This window comes from Vulpes vulpes, chromosome 5 (assembly GCF_048418805.1).
Source record: "Vulpes vulpes isolate BD-2025 chromosome 5, VulVul3, whole genome shotgun sequence".
Lineage (NCBI taxonomy): Eukaryota > Metazoa > Chordata > Mammalia > Carnivora > Canidae > Vulpes > Vulpes vulpes.
This window is the reverse complement of record NC_132784.1, coordinates 75402265-75423215: the sequence shown is the minus strand read 5'-3', so window position 1 is coordinate 75423215 and position 20951 is coordinate 75402265. Positions and strand designations below refer to the sequence as shown.

The window sequence follows — 20951 nt, the reverse complement described above, 5'->3', positions numbered from 1 at the left end:
ACTATGAAATTCGTGGAGGAAGACATGAAAGAAGGCTTAATAACTTTGGATTTGGTAATGATTTCTTGAGTAGGACACCAAAAGCACGAGCACGAAAAGAAAACATGCATAAATTATACTTTGTCAAATTTAAGAACTTTGCACGTCACAGGACACTATTGGCAGAGAGAAAAGGCATCTTACAGATGAGAGAAAATATCTGCAATTGATATATTTGATGAAGTATTAGTATCCAGAATATATAAAGAACTTCCACATCTCAAAAACACATGCAAAAAAACACCATCCTGGTTTAAAATGAGCAAAGGACCTCACTAGACATTTCTCCAAAGAAGATATGTGAATGCCGTATAAGCACATGAAAAGATATTCAATGTCACTAATCATTTAGGGAACTGTATCTTAAAATCATGATGCAATACCACTTCACATCCAACAGGACAGCTATGATCACAAAATGTAAAAATAGTTACACACATAAGACAGTAAACAAATAAAAAAAACTGTGCTTTGATGATGGGAATGTAAAATGATACAGCTGCCATGGAAAATGTTGTTACTTCCTATGAAATTAAGTTAGAAAATATTTTATGATCCACAATTCCATTTTAGGGTATAACACAAAATAATGGAAATCACAATCTTAGATAATTTATTTTACCCATTTTCATGGTAGTGTAATTCACAATACCTAGAAAGTAGAAGCAGCCAAAATGTGTGCAAATAGATAAATGTATGAATAGAATGAGGTATATGCACACAACACTCTTTTATTCACCTTAAAATGAAGGAAATTCTGACACCTGATAAAATATGCACTGATCTACAATTCACTATGCTAAGTGAAAGAAGACAATCACAAAAAAACAAACATTGTATGATTCCACAGACATAGGTACTTAAAACAGACAAATTCATAGACAGAAAGAAAACAGAATGGAGGTTGTCTAAGGCCCAGAGAGAGAGAATGGGGAATTATTGTTTAATGAGTGTGGAATTTCAGTTTGGAAGATGAAAAAAACTCTGAGATGGGTGGTGCTGGTACTTGCATAACAAATGTCAATTAACTTAATTAACCATCATGACACTATGAAACGACTCAGTGCCACTGAACTTTATAATCACAAATGGTTAAAACCATAATTTTTGTTATTTGTGTCTTGCTACAAGTTACAAAACACATTTAAAAATTAAGTTGACTTCATTAATAGGTGCATGATAACAACATAAACTACAGCACAATGGCTAGAGTATATGCACATTGGATTTACGCACACTTGTTTAGAAAATAGGTACATCATCCAAAATAAAACTAGCAAATTAAAATCTTTGGAGCTGTATTCCAACAATTTGCATTTTACCAGAACCCTAATTCCCATGGTACATTGAACTTTGATGATCAATTTGACAACACATAAATCAAATATGATATATTTACAGTCATAAATAATTTCCTCCCTGGATCTTTCCTCACAGTGGCTTTATATCAAAATAAACATAATTTGGACAAATAGTGTTCATGAGCCTCAGTACCACAGAAATTATCTTCTTTTCTCTTTTCCATTTAAAAGACAAAATTATTTTCTAAAGTTATGGATATCTCTTGAAGTTATTTTTACCCCAGAACTTCCTCATGGCATTTTTCACCTCCAAGTTTCTGAGTACACAGGTTTAACAAGGGAATTAGCATGGTATAAAACACAGACCATGATCAGTGGAGAAGGTGGTGAACGGATGCAAATACTTAAGTATGCAGGACACGATATTAAGACCACCACAGTGACATGAAAGACACAGATGGACATGGCTTTGTGTCTATCCTCCCAGCAATAGGTATTCAGGGAGCATAGGATGACCAGCTAGGAGTTCACCAAGGGAAAATTTTAACAAGCTGATGAACTCACTGTTGACAGCAACAAAGAGACCAAGAGTATGAGTGTCCATGCAAATGACTTCCAACCAAGGATTTACATCACACACAAATGGTCTATGACATTGGAGCCACACACAGGCAGCCACACTATGAAGAGGACCTGAGTCCTCTTCTGAGACAAGGACAAAGCCTCTAGCACATGCCACCTGAAAGACGAAGCTGTATCCCTGTCACTTGTGATGATTCCATACTACAAGGCTTTGCAGATGGCCACATGGATACTCAGCAAAGACATAAGTCATGCACCAGCATTTCAGGCGTCATGGATGAAGAACAGCACTTATCTAGAAGAGATGAGCCACATGGGCAGAAAATGGAAGCAGTACCCAAGGTCATGAAAGATGATTTGTTAAACGAAAAGACCACTCATGGATAACATTCTCAGTACTGGAAACCTTTAAACTCTTCCTAAATTGATATTCTTAAATTGAGTCTTCTAAAAATAATAATTGGCTTTGGTTTAGCAATTAAACCAAGATAAACTTATTTTACCTTCATTGTAAACTTATTTTATTTATTTATTTATTTATTTTTATGGTAGTCACAGAAAGAGAGAGAGAGAGAGGCAGAGACACAGGCAGAGGGAGAAGCAGGCTTCATGCAGGGAGCCCGACGTGGGATTCGATCCCGGGTCTCCAGGATCGCGCCCTGAGCAAAGGCAGGCGCCAAACCGCTGCGCCACCCAGGGATCCCGTAAACTTATTTTAATGTTAAACTTATCTGTCTTATCTAAATATAAACTTACTATTTCATTTTACACTTGATTTGGAAATAGAATATGCAAGACTAGGTGTATACTGAAAGAATAGTAATGAGGGACTGTTAGTCTCATCACATATCAGAAGATGATATATCAAAGCAATCATGTTACAAATCAACTGGGACACGAATAAAGAGATCAATGAAACAGAATTGAGTCCTAAATTAGATCCAAATATGTATGAGGGTTTAGAATATAATAGTTAGGATTTTAAGTCAATAGAATAAAAAAAAGCATGAAACTATTTTTAAAAACCTGAATTTTAGAAAATAAACTAAAATTCTAATACTCTTTAACTCCTGTGTCTAAATAAATTCCAGATGGACCAAAAGTTTTAATGTGTGATATACAACGTCAAAAATGTTTTAAAATTTAAGTACTAACATAAAGTTGAAGAATATTTTTATATGAATGATCTTTTTAAAAGCATTACATGTTAAAAAAATAATAAATAAATAAATAAAAGCATTACATGTTAAATTAAAAAAAAACACCTTTTACATGCCAAAAGCATTCTACATATTATATAAATATTAAACATACTGTTAGCCAGAAAGATAATACTTATATATATATATATACAATAATAAAAGGGATCATTTCTTTAGAATGTAACCAATCATAAAAAATCAGTATGTAAAATATCAATGATTGAATGAAGTATGTAAAAGCATCAATAGATGATTCACAGAAAAAGGAATACAAATAATATTAAACATGAAGAGATAAACTCAATGATATGAAAAACATTACAATTTAATCAGATTGTCTTATATTGAATAATTGATTGTCTTATTGAATATTTATCAGGTATGGTTTGTTGAGAATGTGGACACAAATACTCTCACAGACTATAAGTAGAAGTGTAGCTACTGATAAAATCTCAAGGTTGACAATTTGGCAAGAACAATAAATATTGACATTTAATTATTAATTCAAATACATATCTCAACAATTCCACTCCTAGGAACTCATATTTACACATTATCACAAACATATAATTATTGCAAAAATTTTTGTCATAGAAAAAGGTTAGTAATAACAGGAACAGAAATGGATACATTTCTTTTAGCATATATAAGTAAGTAATATGGAGCACTAAGAGATCTCTAAGGACTGGTATTGAATATCCTCAAGATGTTACAACACTTTTATGTGTAATTTTTAAAAACCAAACAAGTAAATAAACAAAAACCAGAAACAGACTCATACATTTAGAGAACAGATTGGTGGTTGCCAGAGCAGAGGAGGATGGACGGATAGGCATAATATGTGAAGGAGATGAAAGGAACAAAGTTTCAGTGATAAAATAAATATGTCACAAGAATGAAAAGGACAGCATAGGGAATACAGTCAAAAATGATGTGACAACTTTGTATGGTAACATATCAAAACTACACTTATCACAATGAGCATCCCTTAATGTACATTATTGTTGTCTGTGTTGTATATCTAAAACTGATGTAATATTGTATGACAATTATGCTTCAACTAAAAAATTAAAAATTAAATTATCCTAACTTAAAAGTTTATTTTATTTTACTTTTTATTTTAAAATATTATTTATTTATTTGAGTTAAGAGAAAGCGAGGAAGAGAGAGCACGAGCAGTGGGGAGAGGTAGATAAAGAGGAAGAAGTAAACTCCCCATTGAACAAGGAGCCTGATACAAGGCTGGATCTCATGACTCTGGGATCATGACCTGAGCCAAATGCAGGCTACCAAAGCCACCCAGGCACACTAAAACTTTATCTTTTTTAAAAAAAAGAAGTTGCATAATAAAAGCAAGCATTTAGATACATGAGAAAAATTCACATACATATATTTAAATCCAAGTGCATTTGTAAAGTTGTCACCTCCAGAGTCTTCAAGAGATTAAAAGCTAGCTAAAGGAAGAGGAATAGAGACCATGCTGAGAGATAAGTAGGTAATTTATTCAACATTTTATCCCATTGTATAAGCTTTGCATTTATTTATTATTATCCATTACACTTCAATCTTTCTTATAAAAACAAGTGTTACACTTTTTATTTTATAACTAAGAACAGAAATTTAATAAACAGTCTATAAACATCATTAAGAATTACAGATAATATAATAAAGAGAATTACCTTATTATTTTAAGATTTTTTTATGTCTTTATTTGAGAAAAAAGAGAGTTGGGGGAGGAGCAAAAGGAGAGGATCAACTGACTCCACACTAAGCAGGGAGCCTGATCCAGGGCTCTATCCCATGACCCTGAAATCATGACCTGAGGAGAAAACAAGAGTCAGATGCATTAATCCACTGAGCTAGCCAGGTACCTCCAAAATAATTACCTTAAGTTATAAGAATATAACTAAAATAATGCTAAGTATCAGAAAAAAGCTTTAAAATATAAACTGATTAAAACGTTGTAATCATATAAATATTTCCTCATTAATTCATTGCATATTGTTGATTCCCTGCTATAAAGGCATTACACCATTAAATGAAGTATCTGCAAGGTATTATGGACCTTACATTCTAGCAGTAAGAGAAAGTATAATTATAGCACAATAATCCAGTTCATTCTTTAGTTATAATTAAGTTCTTTAAAAAAAAAAAAAAAGGAACTCAGAATCATTTAAGAATATTTCTGGGACACCTGGGCAGCTCAGTGGTTGAGCATCTGCCTTTGCCTCCGGGTATGATCCCAGAGTCCTAGATTGAGTCCCACATTGGGCTCCCTGCATGGAACCTGCTTCTCCTCCCTCTGCCTATGTATCTGCCCCCTCTCTGTATCTCTTGTGAAAAAATAAATAAAATCTTTTTTTAAAAAATGAATATTTCTGCATTCATAGAAAATGGGCCCATGTAAAAGAATTCTGTTCATGGTGGATAATACACTTATCTATTAAAAGATATAACATTTCTCCTCCAGAGCTTCTTCATAGCATTTGTCATCTCAGAATTTCGCAAAGTGTAGATCAACGGGTTCAGCATTGGGGTTATGACTGTAAAAAACACACTCAGGGATTTGTCAATGGGGAAGGTCTTAGCAGGTCTTACATACATGAAAATACATGGAACAAAGAAAAAGACCACCACAGTGATGTGGGAGCCACAGGTCTGGAGGGCTTTCCGCTTCCCCTCTGGACTAAGGTTCTTTAGAGAGTGCAAGATGACACCATAAGAGATGAGTAAGAACGCAAACACAATAGTGCAGATCATCCCTCCATTGGCTACAACTAACAGCCCAATGACATATGTGTCAGTACAGACCAATTCTAGTAAAGGGTACATTTCACAGATGAAATGATCAACAACATTGGGACCACAAAATGGGAGCCCATAAATGGTGCTAACTTGAATTACTGAATGCAGAAAACCTCCAACCCAGGATACCACCAGCAGCACAACACACACCCATTGCCTCATGATAACCAAATAATGCAAAGGCTTACAGATGGCCACATAGCGGTCATAGGCCATCACCAGCAGAAGAAAGACCTCTGATCCACCAAAAAGGTGCTCTGTAAATAGCTGTGTCATACAAGAATGGAAGGATATGGTATTTTCCCCAAAGAACAAGGTTGAAATCAATCTGGGGGAAATGCAAGAGGAATAAGTGACATCCATAAATGATAGGTTAGCAAGAAACAAGTACATAGGTGAGCCCAGGGTCTTACTGAGAGCTATCGTCAACACAATGAGCAAGTTGCCCACCACTGTCAAAATATAGAAGAGCAAGAACATAACACAAAGGACCTTCTGTTCCTTAGGATCCTGTGTGAGGCCCAAGAGGACAAAGTAAGTTACGTTGTTTCTTGGTTCCATCTAGTCTGGATAGGAGCTGACTTCTCATATTAGAAGCAGGTGATCTACAAAACAAGGGGGGAAACCTTTAAGTGCATTGTTAGATCACGCTTTTATTGACCCAATTAAAAGAATGTGGAAGAGATAACCATTTGTGTCAAATGTTTCATAGATGTTATGATTTCCAATTTGAACAAGCCACGGTTTCCTGCATTCAGTGGTAGCATACAAAATAATAATCAGTGAAATAGTGTCATTATAAAAATAGTCACACAATCTGAAGGCTACACGGTAGGAATTTATCAACCAAACAGCAATTAAAGAAAGTGTCCCAGAGGAAGCAATGCTTTAGCTGTATTTCAAAGGAAAAGAGAATGACCAGAAGAAAAAGGGGCACGGGAATTCCATGAAAAAGGTGCACAGTTTACAAAAGTGAAATACCTGAGACCCAGTTAGGATAATTGACATATTCTAAGTGAGTGGATGAAACTGGGAATGGAAGGTTGCTGACCTAGATTTTCTGAAACCTCTTCCTTAGGATCTGTGGTTGGATATGCCCACTTTTCCTGACCAAGAAATCTGGAACCATTACAATGTTGTGTCTCTCCCTTAATTTTTAAACTTTCAATATGCAACATCTCCAACTCTGGACATTTCCAATTTGATTATCAGTTCAGTACTTATAAAACTAACTTTTTAATTTTTCTCCATAAACATGGGGGTTTCCCATCTCACTAATTGGTACCACTTTCCACATCATTGACCTGACAAGAAATATTACAGTATCCTTCACACCTCTCTTGCTCTCATATCATATATCAATAACTTTAACAAATTATATTAACCCCCTTCAAAATATATCACAAACTGGATCATTTCCCTCCCCTCTCCATTTCTGACCCACTGCAGTAACCATCTGCAGTGTCTCTTCCCTTTCATTCTGGCCTCCATCAATTTGTTTTCCTAACACAGCCCAAATGATCCTTTTTAAATCTGATTCTGATCTAATCACTGCACCGCTCATAATTACAGTGGATTCCTATCACTCACTTACAAACTAACAAATCACATTTTATATTACAGTAAGTGGAACTATAATCCCCTTTTCACATTTGAGCAAACTGAGGCTAGAATGTCAAATAAATTTTCCCAAGGTCACCCATTTTTAAGTGATAAAACTAGAATTTGAATCCAAGCTTGCTTTATCTCAAAGTGATTTCACTTTTACATAATAAAGCTACTCATACAATTGCAAAGCCTGGTTTCCACTATTTACTGTTAGTCTTACCATAAGAAAGCAAGTCCATAATCTGAAGGAACACTTTTTACCCATTCACAGCAACCTCAAATTCCTCCACCATTCAGTTTAACAAGAGAGAGCAAAAAACTTCAGCAGTACTTGGGGGTGTATTTTATTTCATTCAACTATCTATTTTCTCCATGGAGTCTTCTGTTATTTGGAAGTTTGCTTTTATTTGCACTGTAGATTATTCCCTAGGAATTCCACTTTCCACACAGAAAAACAAAAATATGTCACATTAGGATAATTTATCAAAAAGACAAGTAAGTCCTCACATAAAAAGAGAGCAACTGGCCATTTCCCAGGGAGGTTTTTCTCAAGAAACTTCTTTCCTACTAATTTCTAAATAGAAAAATACCATTATCTCTTTAGTCATCTTCATTCTGTCATGTTGGTTTGCTCAGATAAGCTGACTTGATATTTTAGGAGACATTCTTGTGTTTTTCTTCAGATAATGCTTAAAACCTACCTGAATCCTCCTAAAAAATGTGTATTAGTTGCTAGGAGCATAGCATCTTCTCCCCAGTAGGAACAAAGATCATTGGACATTTTATCCCTTCTAACCGTATTCCTCATTCAGTGCTAGAATTGGAAAGTAGCCAAGACTGATTTGTGTTTAATTAAATTCACTGGGACTTTCCACAAAAACTTTTAAAAACATCTCTAAAAAGATACTAATAGGGCAAATCACATAATTAGCATCAGAAAGTTGTAACATAATAAAAAAAAATAGCTTTAGAACTGTTGTGAGACTACTGCTGGTCAAGAATAAAATTTCAGCCCTGTCATGTTGTGTTAGATGAGATTAATTTATCATGTATTTCTCCATTTGTCATAGATAGTTTTTCTTTCCTTTCATTAAACACTCAATTTTTGCTGCCTTGAAGTGTGATTAGATGTTCTAGATATATATTCACAGATTAAGGCATAATAACTATTAATATTAATCTCTTTAATTTGGAGATCCTATTGGCTGCTACGAACTTTGCTATGAATGGGAACAGAGGAATTAATGAAATAGGGGGGAAATTATGCAAAAGTTCCTTTCTGGGTGGACCTTATATTCTCATAATGGAGTCAGACAGTAAATAAAGGGAAAATTTAGTAAACTGATTATATCCTTCATCAGAGTTAATGATAGAGCAAATAGGGTGCTCAGGGAGATTTCTACTATGGAGAAGGTGATCAAGGAAGGCCTTTCTTCAAAGGTGATACTTAAGCTGAGATCCAAAGGATAGAAAGTGGCTACCATCAGAAACACTGTTACAGGTAGTAAAAATTAATTAAGTAAAATAATCTCAGTTCACTGATGGCTAAACATTTCTCAGGGAGTTTTATTCCAGAGCTATTTTGAAAAGGAAGGGTGAGCTTAGGCACTCTCATCTTGTGCCTGATTGTAGTGGGAAAGCTTTCCACCTTTCCTTGCTGGGTGTCATGTTAGCTATGGATCTGTCATATGGCCTTTATCGTGTTGAGGTAAAGTCCTTCTATATCCAATTTGTGTTTTTTTTTTTTTGGGGGGGGGTGAAAGTTGTTTGTTTCTTCGCTTGTTTTCACAAAAAAAATAAAAAATGCTGAGTCTCTGTACTACCAATGACAACCCAGAGAGGATTTAAGAAAACAATTCCTTTTACTACAGCATCAACTAGAACAAAATACTTAAGAATAACCTTAAACAAGGAGGCAACATTTCTACAGTGAAAAATGACAGGATGTTGCTGAAAGATATTCTAGAAGACATAAATAAATGGAAAGACTTTCTGCAACTGATATAGTTGTTTTTGAGATGTCAGCGCTACCTAAAGTAATCTAAAGATTCAATGCAACCTCTAACAAAATCCAAAATACTTTTTGCAGAAATACCAAAATCCATCCTAAAATTCAGGTGGAAACTCAAGACACTCCAAGCAGTCAAGGTAACCTTGGGGGGGGGGGGGGACAAAAAGTTGGAGGACTTCCTGGTTCTAAAACTACAAAGCTATGGTAATCAAAACAGTGTGATATTGGCATAAAGGTGGACATAACAATGGAATCAAATACAGAGCCCAGAAAAAACCTTTGCTTATGTGCTCAAATGATCTTGATCGGTGACAAGAGCATTGCTGGGAAAGGACAGGTGATTTAAAAATGGTGCTGTGAAACTGGATATCCACATGTGAAGGAATGAAACTGAACACTTAACAACATACACCATACACAAAAACGGACTCAAAATAGATCAAAGATCTAAACTGCCAACTAGAACTATGAAATTCGTGGAGGAAGACATGAAAGAAGGCTTAATAACTTTGGATTTGGTAATGATTTCTTGAGTAGGACACCAAAAGCACGAGCACGAAAAGAAAACATGCATAAATTATACTTTGTCAAATTTAAGAACTTTGCACGTCACAGGACACTATTGGCAGAGAGAAAAGGCATCTTACAGATGAGAGAAAATATCTGCAATTGATATATTTGATGAAGTGTTAGTATCCAGAATATATAAAGAACTTCCACATCTCAAAAAAAAAAAAAAAAAAACATGCAAAAACACCAGGGGTACCTGGGTGGCTCAATAGTTTAAGTGTCTGTCTTTGCCTCATTTCATTTTTTTAAATAATAAGTTTATTTTTTATTGATGTTCAATTTGCCAACATACAGAATAACACCCAGTGCTCATCCTGTCAAGTGCCCCCCCCTCAGTGCCCGCCAACCAGTCACCCCTACCCCCCGACCCCCTCCCCTTCCACCACCCCTAGATCGTTTCCCAGAGTTAGGAGTCTTTATGTTCTGTCTCATTTCATGATATCAGTGTCCTTGTTGCAGCAAGAGCCCCAAGTCAGGCTTCTTGCTCAGCAGGGAGCCTGCTTTTCCCTTTACCTCTGCCTTGCCCAAGCTTGTGCTCTCTTGTGCTCTGTCTCTGTCAAATGAATAAAATCTTAAAAAAAAAAAAACATTCTGATTAAAAATGAGCAAAGGACCTCACCAGACTTTTCTCCAGAGAAGCTATGTGAATGCCCTATAAGCACATGAAAAGATATTCAATGTCACTAATCATTTAGGGAAATGTATTTTAAAACCATGATGCAACACCACTTCACATCCAACAGGACAGTTATGATCACAAAATGTAAAAATAGTAACACATGTAGAACAGTGGACACATCAGAGCAACTGTGTTTTGCTGGTGGGAATGTAAAATGATACAGCTGCTATGGAAAATGTTATGGTACTTCCTAAGAAATTAAGTAAAACTTTATTTTATGATCCATATTCCAATTTGAGGTATATACATAAAATAACAGAAATCACAGACTCAGACAGTTACTTCTATGCCCATATTCATGGCAGTATAATTCATGATAGCCAGAAGGTAAAAGCAGCCAACATGTGTACTGACAGATAAATGTATGAACAGAGTGAGGTATATGCACACAACAGTTTTGTATTTACCCTAAAAAATGAAGGAAATTCTAACACCTGCTAAAATATACATTAACCTACAATTCACTATGCTAAGTGAAAGAAGGCAGTCACAAAAAAAAAAAAAAACAAACAAATATTGTATGATCCCACAGACATAGGTACTTAAAATAGACAAATTCATAGATAGAAAGAAAACAGAATGGTGGCTGCCTAAAGCCCATAGAAAAGGAATGGGGAAGTAATGTCTGATGAGTGTGGAATTTCAGTTTGGAAGATGAAAAAGCACTTGACATGGATGGTGCTGGTGCTTGCATAACACATGTTAATTAACTTACTTAACGAATATGACAATGCAAAATGACTCAGTGCCACTGATCTATGCACTTACAAATGGTTAAAATCATAATTTGGAGTAGCTAGGTTGGCAGCATAGTAGGAAGACCCTAAGCTTCCCTAGTCCATCAAACACAACTAAATAACCTTCAAATTATTCTGAGTACCCAAAAATTGATCTGAGGACTGACAGAACAAACTGCACAACTAGAGGAAGGCAAGAAGCCACATGGAGGAAGGTAAGAAGTATGATGATGTGCTTTGTGGGGAAAGGGATCCCAGTTCCTGAAGGGGGGGAGCCCCATTTGCAGAGAATGGTGAGAGAGAGTAGAGAACACAAGGCTACACACAAGGAGCCATTGGTAGGGATAATAAGAGGGGCTGATTTTTGTAAGTGTTTGCAACCAGTGGGGATCAAAGACTGGGTTCCCTGGTCTTGGCTAGGACAGAGAGATCTGAGGTTGCTGCCTTACTCCTGGAAAAGAGACAGGCCGGTAATCCAGGCAGATAGCACAATCTGAGGATCACTTAAGGGGCATGCGGAGACATCGTTTTTACCTTTTGGAGCACATCTTTGAGAGGTAGCATTGCCTCTCTGGGGACAAAAGAGCCAGAAGGCACCATTTCCCTTCTCCACCCATCAGCATAGGAACAGAGACACCTGCTAGGGGTGGTTTACCTGGTCACTGGCTCTTTAAGCTGCTTTGCTCGAAATCGCATGCCCCTGCACTCTAACAAAACTGTCCTTCTGGGTCAAACATGCAAGGGTTCCAACACAGTGAGACCCTACTCCAGAAGACCAGTGTGGGTTTCTGTACACATCATGAAGTTTAGAGTTTTAAATGTCAGCAGGCTTGTCTGGATTAGAGCCCAAGGTGGATTGCACTGCTCTAGACAGGCAAGTAACCCAGATGCAGACAGTGTGTGAAATCAGAGACCTAAAAAATACTGGGACACTTGAGGGGAATTATTTGCTCCTCTGAAACTCCTTTCCTGAGAGCAGCAAGCATGGACCCTACTCTCTGGGGACAAAGGATATTGCTACTGCTATTTTCCTCCCTTACCCATCAGCATAAACCAGCTTCAAAAAACAGCACATTGCCAAACTGGCTGCCTAACCTGCTTATACCAAGTCCCTCTTCACTGTACCCTGATGGTAATGCTTTTCTTGGGCAAGTGTACTAACCAAGGACTAGTGCAACAGGTCCCTTTCCCAGAGGACCACCAGAAATCCCTGCATTCACCAAACATTCTACTGACCACAGAATTCTTCAAAGCTTCACTTCTAGTGGAAATAGCATCAGGTCTCCTTAAACAAGCAGACCAGAGCATACGTAGTTAAAACTCACCGCATTCTGGCCAAAGACCAAACGATCTCCTCCGGATGCAAACAGAATCTTTGCAGACAATTGACCTAAGTGGCAGAGCAGCCAAAACACAGTCAGAGTACATGAAGCACACACCAAAGACATTTTCTGAAGCACCAGACCCTGGACACTATATGACCTCTTCTACATAAAGCCATTACTCTCAGGGACGGGAAACACAATAGACTTCCCTAACACAGAGAAGAAGCAAAGTCTTAGTCAAGATGCCAAAAAAGAGGACTCCATCCCAAAAGAAAGAACAAGAAAAGGTCATGGCCAGGGATATAATCAAAACAGATACAAAGGATCCCTGGGTGGTGCAGCGGTTTGGCGCCTGCCTTTGGCCCAGGGCGCGATCCTGGAGACCCAGGATCGAATCCCACGTCGGGCTCCCGGTGCATGGAGCCTGATTCTCCCTCTGCCTGTCTCTCTCTCTCTCTCTCTCTCTCTCTCTCCCTCTCTCTATCATAAATAAATAAATAAATAAATAAAACAGATACAAGTAATAAGCCTGATGCAGACTTTAAAGCACAATCATAAGGATATTAGCTAGGCTTGGAGAAAAACAGAGAAGACATCAGAGAGACCCTTACTACAAAGATGAGTGAAGAAACTATCAGGCTGAAATAAAAAATGCAATAACTGGATGTAATGACTACAAGAATGGAAGATGCAGAGAAATAAATAAATGCTATAGAAGACAATTATGAGCAATACTGAAATTGAAAAAAGAAAGAAAAAATTCTGGATCATGAGAGTAGACAGGGAATTCAGTGACTCAATCATATGTAAAAACAGTCATATCATATGAGTCCTGGAAGAAGAAGAGAGAAAAAGGAACAGAAGTTTTATTTTAGGAGATTATAGCTGAAAGTTCCCTAATCTAGGGAAGGAAATAGTCAACCAAATTCAGAAGACACAGAGAACTCTCATCTAAATCAACAAAAGCAAGTCAACACCAAGATATTGTAGTTAAATCTGCAAAATATAGAGATAAAGAATAATCCTAACAGCAGCAAGACAAAAGAAGTCTCTAACCTACAAGGGAAGACCAATAAGGTTTTCAACATCTCTCTGGAGAAACATGGTGAGGCAGAGGAGAGGGGGCATGATATATTCAACATGCTAAATGGGGAAAATCTGCAGCCAAGAATACCCTATCCAGCAATGTTATCATTCAAAACAGAAGAAGAGGGATCCCTGGGTAGCTCAGCGGTTTAGCGCCTGCCTTTGACCCAGGGCGTGATCCTGGAGTCCCGGGCAATATTGATAGATATAACCATAACCCACACACACAAAATCTTTCTTGGAGGTCCTCACTAATCTGTACGACTGACAACGAAATGTTTGAGAATCACTGACTGCAGCAGTGAGACCATGCGACAAGAGCACTCCCTGCAGGAGAACAGGGGTCAAGGACAAAGTCACAAATCCCCGGGCCTGTCTCTCGGGGTGTGGGCGCAAAGGCAGTGTCTGGGGCGGGGGAAGCCCTGCTAGGGGAGTCCCCACATGCGCTGGTTTCACTTCCTCTCACATCCTGCTTCAGGTCCTTCTGCGGGGATACTCGTGACGCGACTCCGGGTGGCACTCCCATTGCCTGTAGGGTTTCTAGAGAAGCCAATCAGCGTCACCTCACCGCGGCTCGGGGCTGACAGTGTCTCCTCTGCAACTCAGTTGCTGCCTGTCATGCGTCCCCGAATCCTCCTCCTGCTGCTGCTGCTGCTGCTGCTGCTGTCGGGGACCCTGGGCCTGGCCCAGGCCAGTGCAGGTGAGCCTGGGGTCCGCAGAGAAGGCGCCGCAGGCGGGGAGCGGGGAGGAAGCCCTACTCCACCCGGGATGGACCCAGGCCCTCACCTGCGCCTCGCCCGCGCCTCGCCCACACCTGGGCCCCACTCACCTCCCGCCCCTGGCCCCTTCCCCACCGACCAGCCCCTAAGCCCCCGGGGCCCCCGCCCGGGAGGAGGCTCAGCGCCTTGGCGCCCGCAGGCTCGCACTCCCTGAGGTTTTTGAACACCGTCGTATCCCGGCCTGGCCACGGGGAGCCCCGCCACTGGGGAGTGGCCTACGTGGACGACACGCCGTTCGAGCGGTTCGACAGCGAACGCGAGAGTCGGCGGCCGGAGCCGCTGGTGCGGTGGCTGGAGCAGGAGGGGCCTGAGTACTGGGAGGAGCGCACGCTGGACTCCAGGACCTGCACACAGGTGCTCCGAAGGAGGCTGAATGAGGCGCACGGCTACGACAATCAGAGCAGGACCGGTGAGCCACGGGGGCGGGTGCAGGTCACCATCCCGGTCTCCGCCCACGGGCCGAGGTAGCCCCGAGCGCCTGGGGCCGAGTGCCACCCCGAGGCTGCGGGACTCACCCGTCCCCGAAAGGGAAAGAGACTCCTGGAGACGCTACTGGGTTCTGTTTTCAGTTGTAGGCTTTCGTGCTGACACATCGTGGGGCGGGGCCAGGGTCTCACACCTTCCAGACTATAATAGGCTGCGACGTGGGACCTGATGGGCGCTTCCTGCGCGGGTACCAGCGTAACGCCTACGACGGCCTGGATTACATCACCCTGAACGAGGACCTGAGCTCCTGGATCGTGGAGGACCCGGTGGCGCAGATCACTCTGCGCAAGTGGGAGATGGCCGGTGTAGCTGAGAACAATAAGAACTTCCTGGAGGGCAGGTGCTTGGAGTGGCTCCGCAGACACCTGGAGAATGGGAGGGAGACGCTGCAGCGCGCAGGTACCAGGGGCCTCCCCATCTTCACTCTGCTGGGGCTGGCTTCCCCCAAGGAAGGGAGGGTGGACTCAGTGTCAGAATACTGCCCCCTCCCACAGGTGGGGAGAAAGAGATCCGTCTCAACATTCATATTCCCACTACAGAGTAATTCCTCAAAAGAGCTGCTTTCCTCTAGAAGACAATTGAGGAATCCAGTCTCCCTGGAGGCAGGTGGAGACCATCCCTGAAATAACTCATCAGAGTTCTCCTCCATCCTGGAAACCACCTTGTGAACCATGGCTTTCCTTCTCAAGGCCTTGTTCTCCATCGGAGAACATTTTTGGAGGTCTGACTCCAGGTTTTCTGAGTCACTGACCCTCCGCTGCAGTCCAGACCGTTAGTGTGTTCCCCACTCTAGACCTACACTCTCCTGTCCTGGGATCTTTCCCTGATTCTAAAATGTTATTCCAGACAACCAAGTCTAGGCTGGTGTCAGGGTTTTGTGCCTTTTCCTTCTAAACCAATTGTCCTCTCCATCCTCAGCATGGTCACAAGTGCTGCTTTAATGACCCATGAAGGTAACCCAAAGTGTGGATTTTCTGATTCTTCTTCTTCAGACCCCCCCAAAACCTCTGTGACCCGCCATCCCATCTCTGAGCATGAGGTCACCCTGAAGTGCTGGGCTCTTGGCTTCTACCCTGCGGAGATCACCTTGACCTGGCAGCGTGATGGGGAGGACCACACCCAGGACACAGAGCTTGTGGAGACCAGGCCTGGAGGAGATGGGACCTTCCAGAAGTGGGCAGCTGTAGTGGTGCCTTCTGGAGAGGAGCAGAGATACACATGCCATATTCTGCACAAGAGCCTGCCCAAGCCCATCACCTTGAGATGGGGTAAGGAGGGGTTTGGGGTAGACACTCTTCTCAGAGAACAACTGTGAGGTCATGACTCAAGCCTGAGGTCTGGGCCCCTCGCCTTCCCTTCTCTTTCCAGAGCCACCTCCTCAGTTCACCATCCCCATCATAAGCATCATTGCTGGCCTGGTTCTCCTTGTGATCACTGGAGCTATGCTGGTTGGAGTTGTGATGTGGAGGAAGAAACACTCAGGTAGAGAAGGGAGTGGGGGGAATCTGAGTTTTCCTGTCCTACTGGGAGGTTTCAAGCCCAAAGTAGAAGTTTATCCTGTCTTGTTAATAAGAAGTACCATCTGGAGTAGCTGGGTGACTCAGTGGTTGAGCGTCTGCCTTTGGCACAGGTCACGATCCCGGAGTCTTGGGATCAAGTCCTACATCAGGCTCCCTGTTCAGCACAGAGCCTGCTTCTCTCTCTGCATATGTCTCTGCCTCTCTGTGTGTGTCTTTCATGAATACATAAATAAAATCTTTTTAAAAGAGACAGAAAAAGAGGTACCATCCACATACATGTGCTAGCCAGCTGCTAACATTCACTCCTTAGTAAAGACTTGTGCAAATGAAGGACAGATTTTTCACCTTTCTATTCTGGCGTTGGGGACCTGAGCCCTAGCAGCTGAAGGTAGGGGGAATTCCCTGATACAGACAGACCTCTGGGAAGACAGTTGGCCCAGTGCCCCTACATATACTTTCTCTGTGGTTTCTGATACAGCCGTGAGTCTTCAGTTAACAATCCTGGAAACTCCATTTTGGTACAGGACTAGGGTATTCCTTTGGATACCATAGCCCAGCCTTCTCCTTAGCTTCTGACATATTTTCTTCCCACAGGCAGAAAAGGAGGGAGCTACTCACAGGCTAAAAATAAGTATGGATGGAGTGATCCTTGAGACCCTGGGATAGTATAGACAGGACCCCATGGGAGAACTCAGCCACCCTATATAGCTCCTCCTTTAGTCTCATCTCTTATGGGTTTTGACCACATCCTGTTGTTCTACCGTAGGCAATGACAGTGCTCAGGACTCTCAGATGTCTGTCATAGCTCCTAATGGTGAGACCCTGGAGGGCCTGAAGCCAAGGGGAGTGGTTGGGGCAGAGGGGACATGACTGGGTTATGAGGATTCCTTGAGTGGAACATTTTAAGCATGTGGAGATGTCAGCACTTAACATGATTGACCTGAATTTGTTCATGACTATTTTCTTTCACAGAGCAAGCCAGCTGCCTTATGGGGCTCTGAGTGATGCAAGATTTGTTCACACTCCCACTTTTTTGACTTCAAGAGCCCCGGATATCTCTATCTGCTAATGGTGTCGGAAAGTGACTCTGTTCCTATTAGCATAATGTGAGCAGGTGGGGAAATTGGCCCACCTCTACTCATCATGTCCCTTCCCCCAACTGACCTATGTTCTTTCCCTAATCTGCTTTCCTCTTCCAGCAGAGATGGGACTGGATCATTACCATCCTTGTCTTTACTTCACATTTGGCTGGGAAGTAATATTTACCTTGTCTTTTGAAAATCTGGATATGACTTTGTTTTTCCTATTCTTGTCATATAAAATTGGCATGGTAATCAAGGAGAAGACTCTTAAAGTTGAGATACAAAATAAATGGAAGCACTGAGAACCTTCCAGAATCTGCCAGATTGCTGTGCTGTCTGTTGTAGGTGGGCCAGGAGAGGCTGTGAGGAGCCAAGTGTGGATAAAACCCTGCCTGGTCAGTACTCAGTACATTATGGGCTTTAACATGGTCACTCCCCAGTTGAGTCATCTTTGCTATGGCCTGGTCACTTCAGTGGAATTTTGTCACACCAGGACCTGTGATCACAGGGACTCAGACATCACCTGTCTTTAGGACTATGGGCATCAAGAGCTTCCTATGACCAGGTCAGCTTAGGCTCCAGCTTGGATCAAGCCCTCAGCCCCCAGCTTTTGGGTGTTCTTTCTCTTTGTTAATATAGAGAATTAGGTCTATTTTTACTCTCGTGTGTAAGTTCTGGTCTTATTTTCTCTGGTGTTCCCCGGTCTGTGATGGTCGCATGAGTCCTAAGCCTCTCATTGTTTCCACAAGACCCAGTGAACCCTTGCACATAGGAGTCTCTGTGGTATCACAAGATGCATTTTCAGATCATTCATCTCTTCTCCTCCTTCTAGGGCTATTCTGGATTATTCTTTCCATTTTTTCCCCATCTTTTTTAAAAAGGCAGATTCTGGAGTTAGAGAAAGGATCTGACTGTTTCTCATTTTTATTAAATTAGTTAGTTTCTGTCTTCTCTGCTCATCTACCTGCCCCCTACCCATAGATCTAGTGATCTAGTTCTGGTTCCACTTCTAATTCATAGAGTGATAAAGCAGCGTCTAATTTCAATTCACATTTGTCTGGCATATATGACCCATTAGCCTAGGTACAACTTTTTCTGAAAAACTATAATTGTTTCCTGTGCTGTGCAGGGGGGATGGTATGGAATAGAGGCAATCAATGGAGGTTGTGGGGGGAGATCAGCAATGGGGAGAAAAGCAACACCATGTAACAGCTGTGGCCTGAGGATTATCTGGAAGAGAGGGGGCAGTATGCTGGTCACTCATTCAACTGATAATTGTCAGACACAGGAACACTATTTTAACATCTAAGACACTTCGGTGGACTAAAAATGGGCTACATTTGCCCACCTTGTGAGGCACATGTTCTGGTAGTAAGGGGCAGAACAAGGGAAGAGTGTATGTTAGAAGTTGGGAAGTGCTTCGAAGAAGGTGACCCAGAGTAAACTTGTGTGGGGACAGGAAACATGGCTACTTTACTATAGCGGTTAGTATGATCCCACCAAGAAGGTGACCTCTGAGATATTTGAAGGTCATGAAACAATTGTTTAAGTGGTTATCTGGGGGAAGTCCTTTCAGGCAGGGGAAACTCTAGTGCATATGCACTAGGGCAAGAGCATGTCTTGCGTTCAAGGAACGGTGAGGAGGCCACTGTAGTTGGAGCAGACAGCAATTGAAATGAAGTCAGATGTTAGGCCTTAACATTAGAAGGGCTTGGAGTTTCCTCTGAGTGAGCTATGGAGTTGTAAGACAGTTTTGAAAGATAATCCACTCAATACAACCTCTCCTTAGAAGCATCTGTTGGCATATTAGAGACACTTAACTCCAGGAAACAAACCTAGGGGTCCTGGAGGGGCAGTGAATGGGAGGATGGGTGAACTGGGTGATGGGAATTAAGGAGGGCACTGGATTTAATGAGCACTGGGTATTATATGCAACTAAGAAACCACTAAATTCTAGCCCTGAGGCTAATAATACAGTGTAAGTTAACTAAATTGAATTTAAATAAAAATTTAAAAAATAATAACATACATATATTTCATATATTCACTTTGAAATATACTTTAATATTTATATTTCTTGTGCATAATTCACATTTTATATTTATAATTTATAAGATGTATATCTATATGTGTGTATGTGTGTGTTTCCATATAAACATATAGTTTCAATTAAAACAACTTGGAATCTGTTGTTCAAAACAAGGAGCAAGGAATCCATGAGGGTATACTTTCAGAGAGCAGAAATTTTTTCCAGTTTTATTGAGAATAATTGACATATAACCTATTGTAAGTTTAAGTGTACAACATTTTGATCTGATATATTTTTATGCTGCAAAATGATTACCACCATAACATTAGCTAACTAACACCTGCATTGTCTCACATACTTTATTGTTTCTTTTTTTGTGTGGTGAGAACATTTAAGTTCTATTCTTTTAGCAAGGAGAGTTTTTCATGTCAAGCTCATACCACTTCTTTAATCTGCCACCTGGCTGTACCCCTTGGGAGAGAAACCTCCCAGCACATTTTGCATTTTTCTTCCTACAAAAAATCATTTAGATTTGTACATAAAGGAGAGGAATAAAGATGGCAGAGGAGTAGGAGAAGCCTAAGTTTGTCTTGTTCGAGTACAACTGGACAGTTGTCAATCATGCTGAAAACCTGAGAAATCAAAGATCTAAGAACACAAATGCTGCACCTCTAGGAGTAGAAAGGCAGGAAGGTGCAGAGGCTTGGAAGGCAGGAGGTGCAGAGACTTGAACTCTGTGTGATAAAACTGAGGATATGGGGGAGGAGAATGAACCTGCTTAAGGAGGCTACTGCAAAGTATTATAAGGAGCAGAGCCCCACACTGACACTTTTAGAAGTCTGCTGCAGTGGAGGAAGGGCCTGGCCTAAAAGTGGTGAAGCAGGTGGAATCCCAGGCATGACAACACAGTCTCAGGATCCCCAGGGTCCCAAGAAGAATGGGGGTGCCTGAATGTAGTAGAGTTCCCAGACATAAGAGGGAGGAAGCCAGAATGAGAACAGTCTAGGTGCCAGCATTCTGCTCTGTGTTGCCATATACCGCAAACTGTGGCATGGTCCTAGGACCTCTCTCCTTGGATGAGTCCAGCAAAAGGAAGAAGCATGAGAAATC

At 40.8% G+C, this 20951-nt stretch overlaps 2 protein-coding genes across 4 annotated transcripts; one reads left to right on the top strand and one right to left on the bottom strand.

Moving 5' to 3' along the window:
- Window positions 1-5330: 5330 nt before the first annotated feature.
- On the bottom strand, window positions 5331-6490 carry LOC112912207 (olfactory receptor 4A47-like). The gene has a single exon (XM_025988944.2). It carries the CDS (start codon window positions 6488-6490, stop codon window positions 5561-5563), a length of 930 nt encoding a protein of 309 aa, XP_025844729.1. The 3' UTR covers window positions 5331-5560.
- Window positions 6491-11724: 5234 nt separating this feature from the next.
- On the top strand, window positions 11725-18134 carry LOC112912180 (patr class I histocompatibility antigen, A-2 alpha chain-like). Of its 3 annotated transcripts, XM_072758965.1 has the most exons (8): window positions 11725-11749; window positions 14424-14645; window positions 14864-15133; window positions 15334-15609; window positions 16203-16478; window positions 16579-16692; window positions 17497-17544; window positions 17703-18134. In XM_072758965.1, the coding sequence occupies exons 1-8, from the start codon at window positions 11740-11742 to the stop codon at window positions 17729-17731; spliced, it is 1245 nt and encodes a 414-aa protein (XP_072615066.1). In that variant the 5' UTR covers window positions 11725-11739; the 3' UTR covers window positions 17732-18134. The 3 variants fall into 3 exon arrangements, with proteins under 3 accessions (XP_072615066.1, XP_025844699.2, XP_025844700.2); XM_025988914.2 differs by lacking the exon at window positions 11725-11749 and having other exon boundaries at window positions 14314-14645; XM_025988915.2 differs by lacking the exons at window positions 11725-11749; window positions 17497-17544 and having other exon boundaries at window positions 14372-14645.
- Window positions 18135-20951: the final 2817 nt, after the last annotated feature.

Bases quoted from the DNA above. Each gene is read 5' to 3' on its own strand.
- LOC112912207 (XM_025988944.2), bottom strand. From the start codon at position 6,490: ATGGAACCAAGAAACAACGTAACTTACTTTGTCCTCTTGGGCCTCACA.
- LOC112912180 (XM_025988914.2), top strand. From the start codon at position 14,387: ATGCGCTGGTTTCACTTCCTCTCACATCCTGCTTCAGGTCCTTCTGCG. The intron at 16,479-16,578 runs GTAAGGAGGGGT...TTCTCTTTCCAG, and splicing joins GCCCATCACCTTGAGATGGG to AGCCACCTCCTCAGTTCACC. The intron at 17,545-17,702 runs GTGAGACCCTGG...TTTCTTTCACAG, and splicing joins GTCTGTCATAGCTCCTAATG to AGCAAGCCAGCTGCCTTATG.